Source organism: Hemicordylus capensis, chromosome 5, assembly GCF_027244095.1.
Source record: "Hemicordylus capensis ecotype Gifberg chromosome 5, rHemCap1.1.pri, whole genome shotgun sequence".
NCBI classification, from domain to species: domain Eukaryota; kingdom Metazoa; phylum Chordata; class Lepidosauria; order Squamata; family Cordylidae; genus Hemicordylus; species Hemicordylus capensis.
Genome location: NC_069661.1, coordinates 234,681,843 through 234,694,258, shown reverse-complemented (window position 1 = coordinate 234,694,258; position 12,416 = coordinate 234,681,843). Strand labels below are relative to the sequence as shown.

The following is a 12,416-nucleotide window of genomic DNA, read 5'->3' as shown; positions in this document are numbered from 1 at the left end:
TGAGTTCTTTGCTCAATTGAAACTTCAGCATTCATATGTAACATGTTTTAAGCACAAGCATTAGGACACTATAACACTGAAATTCAAACAATAAGCACCTGCTTTTCTTTCTGTGGAATATGTACGCCCCAATGCAATAGAGACTTCCAGAAACCCCAGCTTGGAAACAAAGCTACTGCCCTCTACATAATAGTCACTAAAACTTACACAGCACTTTAGCATGCTCTACTAATCTTCCATACACTTCAGCAAGCCATATTTGCCACTTAAGTGTTAAACATATGCAGACCAGGCAGTGACAGGCAAATAGCCGCAATGACTAGCATTACACATTTTAAAGATTGATTTTGATAACCCATTTGCTTACATCTCTTTTCATTGCAGTGCGTATCAAGCACCATTCTCAACCTGCTGCACAAGTATATAAAGCTAATATCTTACTTTTCAACATTAAAAAGTTATTGATGTGTTTCACAAGGGAAAATCTAATAATAATTATGAATTACTTATTCTGGACTCTATACCTATACAGTATCTCTCTGTCCTAAAGCAGCTGAAAAAGACTGTTTCAACACTTCTCTCCAAAGAAACAGGACAAAATTAAACATAAGCAACTCTCAACTGTGAGACAGAAGAAAGCCAGGAATAGCCTAGACATCTTCAACAAACAGTAAGAGATCTTTTATCCTGTCTGTTGGTGACCCAGGATAGGATGCGGGTGGCGGGGGAGTATATTACCACCCATCCCAAGCTGGTGAGGAGAGCACCATCCCAAGCTGTTGGGAAGGGGCAGGCTATACAGGCAGATTCTTGAATAGACAAAGATCAATACAAAGTAATGTGCATGCCATCTCACTGGGGTAAGGCAGGGGCAGCGAACAAGGGCAAGCACAGCATGTTTTCGCAGTCCCAGAGGGAAGAGGGAGAGTGTGCTGCCATGCATTTTGAGTTGCTTCCCAGAGGGCACATGAAGAATGAAGACTGCTGCTGCCTCAGGAGAGGCAACCCTTGCCAAGAAAGAGCAGCGGAGCAGCAGCAACATTCGCAGCGCATTGAAAGGTTCAAGAGAGGGTTTTTTTTAAAAAAAACAGAACAAAAAAAACCCGAGGAGTTTGTCTACTAGAGCCTAGAAGGAAAAGACCCCGTTAGTGCCCAGACCTATTGGAGGAGAGCCGGTGAAGCAGCATTGCTGCTGGGTCGGTCATTCAGCCCTCTCACAACTCGCCAACACGGCACTAACAACAGATGGTGGGTCCCCAACGACGACCTCGCGCAGGTGGCGGGACCAAGGACGGAAAGTATCCCTCTCCCCCTCAGCATTCCCAGCCACAAGCGCCGCCGTCGGCTCGTGGATTCGTTCCAGCCTACCGAGTTACCCAGACCTGCTTCGCTTCGCTTCCTTTCCCTTCCCCTTTCCCTTCCCTGTGGCGGCGGCGACGCCGCACCGGCGGCGGCGGCGGCTGCTGCTGCTGCTGCTGCCGCCGCCGCCACTCCTCGGCTCACAGGATGCTCCGCGCGAGACCTCCCCGCAACCCGCCGCTCACCTCACCAGCCTAAGCAGCTAAGAGAGCCCTCCCAGCGGCCAGACTTCACGCTTATAAACCCTCCCCGCCCTGCCGTGGGAAAAGGGGCGGGGCCTCCGCCTAAGGTCACTGGCAGACTTTCCAATCAACAGCCGGCCTGCGCTGCCCAATCGCACCCCGGCAACCGCATGGTCTCCTTCTCCTGCGTTCTGTCTCGCTCACGTGACCGCCGGGACCGTTAACGGGGGAGGGGGATAGAGGAGCGTTGTTGGACGGTGTTTGGTCCTTGTTGTTGGGATCGGTGTTTCTAATCTAATCCCTGTTGTGGCAGAGTGGAGGTGTTTTAACATGGGCTTGAGAGAGGACACTTTTTATTATTCCTAAAGCAAAATGAAATATCTTTAGATGACGCATGCAATTAAAAAAAATGCGCCTAATATAATGGTGGGAAACCCTGTATAGGAATCCTCATGCAAAATCCAAAGCCCTAAGGCGTGCAAACGGAGGTTGTAATCCCACGGGCGTGATGAGCAGGCTTGCGAATTCAGCAGAATTCTTCATTGCTAGATGTGAAGGGGGCGGGGGGGAGAAGAGGCGAAAGCTAAGATGCTGCACTGCTGGGCGTGAACGAAGCGGGGAAAATCTGCATTTTGTGGAAATCTTAGAGTGGAGAAGAGTACATGCAAACACAACAAAAGGCCTGTGCACGCAAAAGTAAGTCCCACACACTGTTGAATGGGTTTAACTCCCTGATAAATGCGTAGGATTGGAGCCCTGCAACGCAATCCTGTGCATGTTTACTCAGACCTACGTCCCACTGTGTTCATTGGGTTTTCCTCCCGGCGAAGTGTGCATAAGATTGCAGCCGTAATTAGGTGACATTCTATCCATTCTAAGACAAATTGCAGACTGGGGCTTTTTCGTCACACCCCACAGCATCTTATCTCTCCTTTCTCCTCCTCATTCAAAATGCAGCCTAGTGAGCTCACAGCATTGTTTATCATTTTCTGATATTTTAGTTGGTCATAATAAAGATGTTACACTATTTTTGCTTTTGGATTCCCTGCCCCACCCTCCATCAGCAATGCAATTTTTTTATTCAGGGAATGGACTCTAAAAGAAGACTACAACACCCATAATCCCCAAACAAAAGCCTTTGAAGCTGGGAGTTCTGGGAGTTGTAGTCAACAACATCTGGGAATCCCTGTTAGAGGGATGAAGACTGATAGGTACATGTGTAATCTGCAATGTAATTTACAACTATAAGAAACACTTAACTTCTCCAGCAGCACAAATATTTAAGCAACAGAACAGAAGTTTATAACAGAAGTTGCGTAAAATATCAGAATATTGGATTCTCCTACCTTATTCTTGATCATGTGAAAAAGGAGCTTACCTAATATGGTTTAGTATTAGGATCACCATAAGACTTTTCTGTAACACTTTAACCATTTGAAGCTTTTTTGCCATTTTAGGAGCAATTGTATCATGAATAATTTTTAACTGACAGAATTGTTATTACAACTTTGTTATTACATTATATCTTCATTCCCTTCTAGGGCAAAGAACTATATGTGGATATATTAAATTGCAGCAGCTCCCCAAGGTTTCCCCAGGAGTCTTCCCCAGCCCTGGAGATCAAACCTGGGACTTTCTGCAGTCAAAGCATGTGCTCTACCACTGAGCTATGCCCCTTGCCCAAAATCTATCTGCATCTGTAACTATCAGAAATTTTTGTACCTAGACTGGATACTGCTATAAATTGTTAGATCTGAAATTATTAGCTTTAGATGTTCACCGCAATTATTGCTAATGTTGATGAGCAAAACATAATACATTCTTAAAACAAAACAAATTAAAATAGCCAGCTTTATACCATTTTGCATAAGAGATGGATCTGTGAGCCTGAATGCAATGCAGATATAATGGACTGAAATTATTGTCCGTTTGTTTTCTACATCAGACATGAATAAAGTTATAACTGCAGTCTTTGGACTAATGATAGAGAACTTTGTGTTAGCTTGCATGTACATCAGCTTCATAAGCAGTAGACAAATTGTTCATTTAGATGTACAGTCACTTTGATTACCACGAACACAATTAATTGCTTTTAGGAAATGTTTGACCTCTGAATATTTATCATTAAACATCCTAGAGTTAAATTGGTTTAGGATTCTGTGTTGTCTGAATGTGGAAGCAGTAAAAGGCCACATATTAAAAGACAGATACTATAACCCTATTCAGACAAATTGTCAACACTTTGAAAATAGGGATAGCAGTAATTTCATTGGATCTGTTCTCTCAAATTAGACCAGAACTCTGTTTTGCAGATTGCTTAAATTTTAAATATGCGATCGCTCTAAAAGTTGATAGAATCAGTTCATGGCTCTCTGAAGAATATAGCTCATTCTGCCAGATAAATACCATCTTGGCAACTGATGATGCAGAGATTCTTATAACAGGACTATTATCCCTGATTATACTGGGGAACATTGTGCTACCAAACTTTGCCACTTTGACTTCCAATGGTGTAGTAACAAATTCAGAAGTACAGGTGTTCTCCATGACAGCCCCCATAACCACACCCACCCCGAGAGCCACACCCCATAGCTATGCCCACCCCAATGGCCACATACCCCACTTAGATAGATGCGATAATCTGAGGGGTTCTGTTACAAGAAGTCAAGGATAGTTCCCTAATCCCACAGAGCTTGAACCTGATGTGGTCATTCACCCAGAAGAGCAGTCTGAATTGTCAACCACAAAGGGTGGGAGATACTCTTTATTAGGGTTGGCCCTTCCATTGGGCAAACTAGGCAGTCGCCTAGGGCACCAAGCGGGGAAGAGCGCTGATGGCCTGGGTCCTGTGCCACCCCATTAGCCTAAAGTATAGTCCTTTGGGGCATGAGCTCTTACCTGCCATCCTGTCACTGAAGGCCATGGCAACAAGGAGGAAGAGGAGAGCATTCAGCAGGGGTGGAGGGCACCATCTCCTGTCATCTCCTAGCAAGTGGGTGAGTGAGCAGGTGGGAGCTCCCCATCACCATTGCCAGCCCATTTGCTCTCCTTACTGGCTGCCTCCGCCTCTCATGCCAGCCTGCCACAGTACATTATAATGTAGCTGCGCTGCACAGCAACCTCATTATCACACACCACAGCAGGCCAGCCGCCCTAGCTGCAGCAGGAGCAGTGGGCAGGGGCAATGCAGCAAGGGAAGCAAGTGGGTGGCCGGGTGGGCGACAGGGACTGTCCGACTGCTGTCCTCATTCACCATTGTTTCTGATTTGGGGATAGCTTGTATCTTCAGGTCAATGGCATTGCCGTGGAAATGCTGGTGGATCCACATCAACTGAATTATTAATTTTTAAAACATATTTCTTTTCAACCCCTTGTAAGGGCACCTTTGCTGCCACCACTGAGATCTAATTAGGCAGGATCTAAGACTAGACTTCTCCCCCACCCCTTGTTTGTGTAGTAGTGTGGGGGGGGGGGCAGGTGTCTCTCTTGAGGTGACGTGGGAGAGGAAGTAAAATGTACTTATTGAAACAAGATTTTATTGTTTAACACAAGTTCTTTTAACGTGGTAGTTACAAGTTCTAGAGGTTCATAAGCGTCGTCGTTTCAGAGTGATGTCATAGCTTCCAGAGGTAACAATCTTTCTCCACTCTGGGATTCAGGTGCCCTTCTTGGTTACAGGGTTTCTGCTCAGCCTCCCTCGTGAGGACTGTTGGACTTCCCCTGAACAGACACTGGCTTTCCAGTGGAAAACAGATTCTCCCCTGCCTCCACCTACTTCTCTCCTCACTAGAGAAATCTCCTGGGTTCAGAACCCTTCTCTCTCCAGCCTCTGGCTCACCTTCTGCCCTGTTCACCCACTGACTGTCATCCAACTGGTGTGTAACTGTCATCTCACTCTCTAACTGCCTGCTCCTGCATTGTAGGCAGGGTTTCCTTGTCCTTCCTGCAGGGGTCTCACTCATCCTGCTACCAATCAACCTCCTGCACAGACTTGCAAGAACAGTTTACACCCCATTCTATAGATTAACATTTAAACACATAGAAGTAACACATGCAACAACCAATACACAAATACAAACCATCACACTCCTGAGAAGCTGTTCTGTTCGGGCTTGGGAGCTGTGTGTGCTCCCAATTTTTGGTTATGTGGAAGCAAAGTGGTAGGAAAACCTGGGTAGAAGTGATTGTGTGGAAGCAAGGTAGGAGGAAAAGCTACCCAGTTTTTCCTCCGACCTTGCTTCCACAATCACTTCTACCCAGGCTTTCCTCTTAGTGATGTCTATGGAACTGGCGACTGCTGGTTCGAAGTGGGAGGGATAGCTTTAAGGACCGGGGAGGGTGCTCTTACCCCTTCTACCGTGTTTCCCCCACCAGCGCTGTGTCTAAAAACGGTCTCACAGGATGGCATTGTACCTCCTTGCCATCCTGGTGCACATCGGACCGGAAGTACCCAGAAGTGCTCAGTGTGCATGTGCGTGTTGCACTCTCCCTCACGTCACAACACCAGGCACTTCCGGGTACTTCCAATCCGATGTACACTGGGGAGGCAGGGAAGTACATTGCTGCCCCGCAGGGCTGTTTTTAGACACAGCACCGGCGGGAGAAACACGGCAGGGGGTAAGAGCACGCTCCCTGGTCCTTAAAGCTTCTCCCCACCTTCGAATGAGCCAAACCACCAGACTTTGGTTTTGGACGTTTGGAGGTCCGTAAAAGGGCCTCCAAACCCAGTTCGTGCACATCCCTATTTCCTCTTACCTTGCTTCCACACATCCAAAAATTGGGAGCACACACAGCTCCAAAACCTGGGTAGAACACAGTTTTTGGTTGTGTTAATGACCTCTGTATCAGACTATATGAAATCTAAGTAAAACAGGAAACCTAAATAAAACCAATTTTAAAGTACTTATTGGAAAAAGAGAATGTTCAGGTTCATTAAAAAACTAATCGAGGAGAGAGACTGGCGAAGCACCTCTGGGAGTGTAATCCCAAACCAGAGTAAGCCTAGAACAATGCTTCCTCAGAAAAGACTGATAAGGCCAGACTGCTACTCAGGAGTAACTGATTTCCTGTCCTCTCCCATTACAAATCCATCAAGCAGTGCTCCAAAGTCCTGTCAATTACAGGGCATCTACCAGTGTTTTGATCATTCCAATCCGTCACAGTTGCTGGGCTGGCTTTAAAAGTGTTCTCTTCCGCTTCTGGAGCATATGATTGACAGCCATGAACACTGCAGTTGTATTCCTATCTAGATCTGTAACTATATACTGTACATTAAATCCCCAGAGGAATAAAAAATATACCATAACCTGCCCTCCCCTAAAATACAGGCCAATCATAGTGTGAACTTCTTAACTGAATTGTTTGAGAATACACTTTGACAATATCCTTGAGAATATGCCCTCTTATGGAGATTGTTGATTTTAACAAACATAATTTTAAAATATATGTGAATTCTTTGCATTTTGTTTAACTAGAATCACATTTATCTTAAAAGCATAACGTTCTGAATATCTGATGATATAAAATCATGAAGAATATTACAACCAAGAAAGAAGGGGGAATAGAGCCAGAGGGTACAATTAAGGAAAAATAAAGCCCTATTTGCACATTTTTTTCAGTACTCATGCAATCTCTGTAAGTGTACACAATTATACATCTGTACTATGCAGGTAATTAACATGTTACGTTTAAACAGGTACAGTAGTACCTATCTAGCCCTATTAAGACATTATGCTGTACAGGTGTACAGATGTCTGTACACTCACATGTGTTTTTGTTGAATGACTATACCTGTGTTCATTTTAGAAGTTGAACCTGAGTGCAGGCCCTTCAAATGCATGGTAGAGGTAGGAAGTGCACTGCTGTTCCTGTGTTCAATACAATGTATGAATAGCTGTACCTGTGTACAGAGCTGTACCTGTGTGCACTGTACACTCATTGCAAGAGTGTTGAACATAATATGTGAATAGGGTTTCTGTACCATGCATTTGAAGGATCTTGTAGTGATGGGAAGGATTTGAGGGAGGACTAGGCCTCACTTAGAGCAACTGCTGGGAGAGTGGGCCTTTCCTAGAAAGGGAAAAAGCCCAGGAAAATATAAACAAAAGGACCAGGATCTCATGCAGATTTCTCAAACCTGGAGATCAGGAACACAGAAAACTGCCATATACTGAGCCAGACCATGGGTCCATCTAGCTTAGTATGGTCTACCCAGACTGGCAGCGGCTTCTCCAAGGTTGCAGGCAGGAATCTCTCTTGGAGAATCTTGGAGATGCCAGGGAGGGAACTTGGAACCTTCTGCATGCAAGCGTGCAAGCAAACTCTTCTGCACGCAAGCAAGCTCTTCAAAAGCAACCCCATCCCCTAAGGGGAATATTTTACAGTGCTCACATGTGGTCTCCCATTCAAATGCAAACCAGTGTGCATCCTGGGGGCAATTCATGCTTGCTACTACAAGAAGACTAAACTAATGACAACAGGTACAGCAACCAGCCTCAGAATTGATAATGAAGACATTGAGGTGGTGGATAGCTTCTGCCTTTTAGGATCAACCTTCAAAAGTAAAGGATCCAGCAGTCAAGAAATACACCACAGACTAGCACTTGGTAGGGTTGCAATGAAGGCCTTGGAAAGGATTTTTAGATGCCGTAACATGTTTATACCTACAAAGATTAGAATCATTCAAAAAATGGTTTTCCCCATGACAATCTATGGATGTGAAAGCTGGACTTTGAAGAAGCAAGATAGAAAAAGCATTGATGCTTTTGAACTTTGTTGCTGGAGAAGACTTTTGAGGATACCATGGACAGCCAGGAAAACAAACAAATGGATCATAAAACAAATCAATCCAGAATGTTCACTCGAGGCACAAATGACCAAGCTCAACTATCATATTTCAGAAACATTATGCAAAGAACCAGCTCCCTCAAGAAGTTCATAATGCTGAGAAAAGTTGAAGGAAAGAGAAGAGGACAGCCAGCAGCAAGTTGGATGAACTTGATTACGACAGCAATGAATGCACCATTGAGAGACTTTAAAGGCCAAGTTGAAGACAGATCATCCTGGAGAGAATCTATCTATGTGGTCACTAAGAGTCAACACTGACTTGATGGCACTTAATCAATCAATCAATCAACCAACCACAAGACCAGCTCCCCTCCCAGAGACTGAACTGGAGAGGAACTTTTCTGTATATAAAGTAAATGTCTGTCTTACCACTAAACTATGGATTGTTCAACAGATTACTGTGCAGACATTAGCAAGTAATACTTTTATCTTGATGTTATGAAAAGCTTCAACACAGGGGTGTAGCTATAACTGAGCAGATGGGTTCAAAGAACCCGGAGCCCCCAGCTCCTGAGGGCCCCACAGCTCCATCCCTCCCTATTTTCTTCATTATCTCCCTCACATTGAGGGACCGCCAGGGAGAGGGGCAAACACAGGCCCCCCTATCCCTTAGCGATGCCCCTGCTTCAACAGTTAACTTCTTCCACAGAAAAGAGAATTGCCTAGACCCACATAGAGTTATAGAGCTATGCAATGATTGTGGTACAAGATAGTGTTTTGTAAAGAATCCAGACTAGAATTTAACTTGTTCCTCAGCAACAATAAACACTTTCATCTAGTATAAATGAAGGGGGGCCGTAGGAAAAAAAAGATAATTAGTGAATACTACTACATCTGATTTAAAGTAAATGTCATTACCAGAGTCTTGTTTTAAGGACAAGTCTAAATTCAGAAATGTATTTTAGTCCTATATACATGGGGCTTCATTGTACTGCTTGTCAGTTTTTACATTATACCTTGTTTTAATTTGAAAAAAATCTATAAACTGGAGATTAGTACTAGGAATTGTTTTATGAGTGAAATGTCCGGGAACAGAGCTAGTGAAAGGAATGAGTTTCTGATATACATGTGTCAAATGCTAAGAAAGTTCTCCTGCATGTATAGCATTTGTAGGTGCTCTTGTGACCATTTCCTATTTTGCTGTATAATGGAGGCCTGCCAAAATGGAATGTTGCTATATTTGCAAAACTGTCTAGCAGTCACTTACTCTAAACAAAAGTGACAAAAGCCTGCATTGTCAGGAATACAAAGAACAGCCCTAACACCATTTCAGAGCTCTCCAAGAGGAATTAGAAAATGTCCCCTCACTAATCTTCTTTGCCTTGTAAAAGTTCCTACCGCCATTCATGTCTCTACCAGCGTCTCCAGCAACTAGTTGTGCAAACCCTCACTTAGTCCATCAGCCAGGCCCACAAATTTTGGCCTTCAGTACCACCTCAGGAGATGAAGAATACTCAAAGTGATTTTGGGCAACGTCTACCCCTCTAGAGATGGAAAATAGTTGATAGCATTGTTATTCTCACAGCTTTCTGTGTATTACAACTCTTTCTTTATCCCTACAGTAAGGTAAAGTGTGCCATCAAGTTGATTTTGACTCCTGGTGCCCACAGAGCCCTGTGGTTGTCTTTGGTAGAATACAGGAGGGATTTACCATTGCCTCCTCCCGCTCAGTATGAGATGATGCCTTTCAGCATCTTCCTATATCGCTGCTGCCCGATATAGAACCAGCGGGGATTCGAACCAGCAACCTTCGACTTGTTAGTAAAGCATTTCCCCTGCTGCACCACTTAAAGTGACTCTTTATCCCTGCCTCCAAACAATTAAGGTAAAATTGCAGTCATTTTTGCACAAAACAAAGGGTCAGGGTTAGGTGTGAGGAAACCCTCGAGGTGGAGCCAATCGCTGCGGGTAAATACAGCAAGCTTCATGTCAGGGCTTCCCCTGCCTGGGTCTTGCAGGGAGGACCCTATTGGGCAGGGAGAGAAGTAGACATTGATACACCCACCTGGAGGTGTTCATGCTGGCCCCAGCAGGGAGATGTTATCTCACCATCAACAGACAGCGTAGCTTCATGGGATTGGGAGTGGCTCTCACGAGACCTCCAGGCAAGATCTCGCAATACTTGCTTCAGCTGTCAGGAGCACTATAAGGGAGAACTGGCCAGTGATGAGGGGCCAGTCCAGGAAGAGGGCTTGGTGTGGAAGGAGCCCTGGGATTCCGACTGAGCCTTGGGGGTAGCAACAATAGGGCAGGGCTGGTGAACAGAGCAAGCCCTGCCTGTGAGCCTTAAAACTCCCCCAGCTGAAAACTCTGAAGGCACCTCAACCTCCTTTGTCAGCTGTACCTCCTTTGTGGCTGTACCGGAAGCCTGACATGAGGGTAATAGTGAACAAACAGTTGTACTCTCTCCATGGAGTAATATTTGGAGGACATTCCAGCTAATGTTAATTCTCATTCCTCTGACAAAATCAATAGCGTTTTATAGTAGTTTCTGTGTTTAAAAAAAAACTTTAAAAGCTTTTAAAACAATCCCTGCATAATTGGCTGCTGTAGGCCTGATGGTCAGGAGTCTAAAAGCACAACACATTGAAAGCTCAAAGCATTGTGATGCTATCACCTATTTTCCAACTCTAGGGGTGTATAAATCTTGTCAAAAATAACAACGAACATTTGTCTCCCCAGCGGGTACCGATCACCCCTGCTGGCTCATGTACTAACTTGTCAGTTGGCATTTCTTTAAGTCATGGTTTCTTAACCTTGGGCCCCCAGATGTTGATGGACTACAACTCCCATCATCCCCAACCACAATGGACATGGCTGGGGGTGATGGGCATTGTAGTCCATCAACATCTGGGGGCCCAAGGTTAAGAAACCCTGCTTTAAGTGAAGATGTTTCAGAAGCCGTTTCTGCATGCACAGCTGAGAATGAGCTCAGCATTGTGATGGAAAAATGTGCTCCACAAAACGAACATTGGTCTAGGTTAACATATATGCAAGCAGCTTGATCTCTGGATTCTGACTGTGGGACCCTGCATCATTGTTGCAAGATAGCAACATCAGGGTGAGGGCAGGAACTGCATTCATTCCTAAATTTGGAAGCAGGGATAAGGGTAGTGGGGAATAGCTCCCCACTACCCTTGCTCCCTGCTTTTTAACAAGAGGCCTATAGGTCTCCTGAAACCTCCTACTATGCTTGCGTAAGATCTGACATTTCTCATAACACTGCCAGATGTAGCATGCATAGCAAATGTGAGGAAACATGCAGGCTGGGAAATATCCATCTGAAATCCTGGAGAGATGTTGCCAGTCAGTGTAGGTAATACTGAGCTAAATGGACCAAAGGGCCACATTTGCATATAATGCAAAACCACAGTTAAATGGGGCAGAGGTTGGAATTTTAATTTATTTATTTATTTATTTATTTATTAAAACATTTTATACCGCCCAAAACTTACATCTCTGGGAGGTTTACAACAGAATAAAAACAAAGTAAAACATTCATTAAGACAAAAATGGGGGAGGGGGAACACACACATTACAACAATTTAAAAAATTTAAAATAATATTTTAAAACAGCATTAAAACCATTAAAACAACGTTAATTAAAAGCCTGGGTGAAGAAATGTGTTTTTAAAGACTTTTTAAAAGCTGTCAGAGATTGAGAGGCTCTTATTTCACTAGGGATCACATTCCAAAGCCTTGGGGCAGCAGTGGAGAAGGCCCATCTCTGAGTGGCTACCAGACGAGCCGGTGGCAGCTGCAGACGGACCTCTCCAGCAGATTTCAGTGGGCGGTGGGGTTCATGCAGAAGAAGGCGTTCCCTTAAATACCCAGAGCCCAAACTGTTTAGGACTTTATCCTCTCTAATAAAAGCCTTGGTGTCCATCCGTGGACACCAAGGCGTGTGTCCGTGCCTCCCTTGGCCGTTCTGGGCATGCGCGGAGCGCATGCCCAGTACTGCCGAGGCAGAAACGGACACAGGGACCAGGCAGCCATCTTGGTGGCTTCACCCAGCCGCGGAAAGGCCAG

At 44.7% G+C, this 12,416-nt stretch overlaps 1 protein-coding gene across 18 annotated transcripts in view; it reads right to left on the bottom strand.

Annotated features, from left to right (window-relative positions):
* Nucleotides 1-1,718, bottom strand: part of CAPRIN2 (caprin family member 2) — a 62,210-nt gene extending 60,492 nt beyond the window's left edge. For 3 of the 18 annotated variants that reach the window (XM_053258531.1, XM_053258533.1, XM_053258548.1), the window contains exon 1: nucleotides 99-1,027. In XM_053258531.1, the coding sequence (XP_053114506.1) occupies nucleotides 99-222 (124 nt within the window). In that variant the 5' untranslated portion in view covers nucleotides 223-1,027. The other 15 variants (XM_053258544.1, XM_053258545.1, XM_053258541.1 and 12 more) reach the window with 11 other exon arrangements.
* Between the last annotated feature and the right edge of the window lie 10,698 nt (nucleotides 1,719-12,416).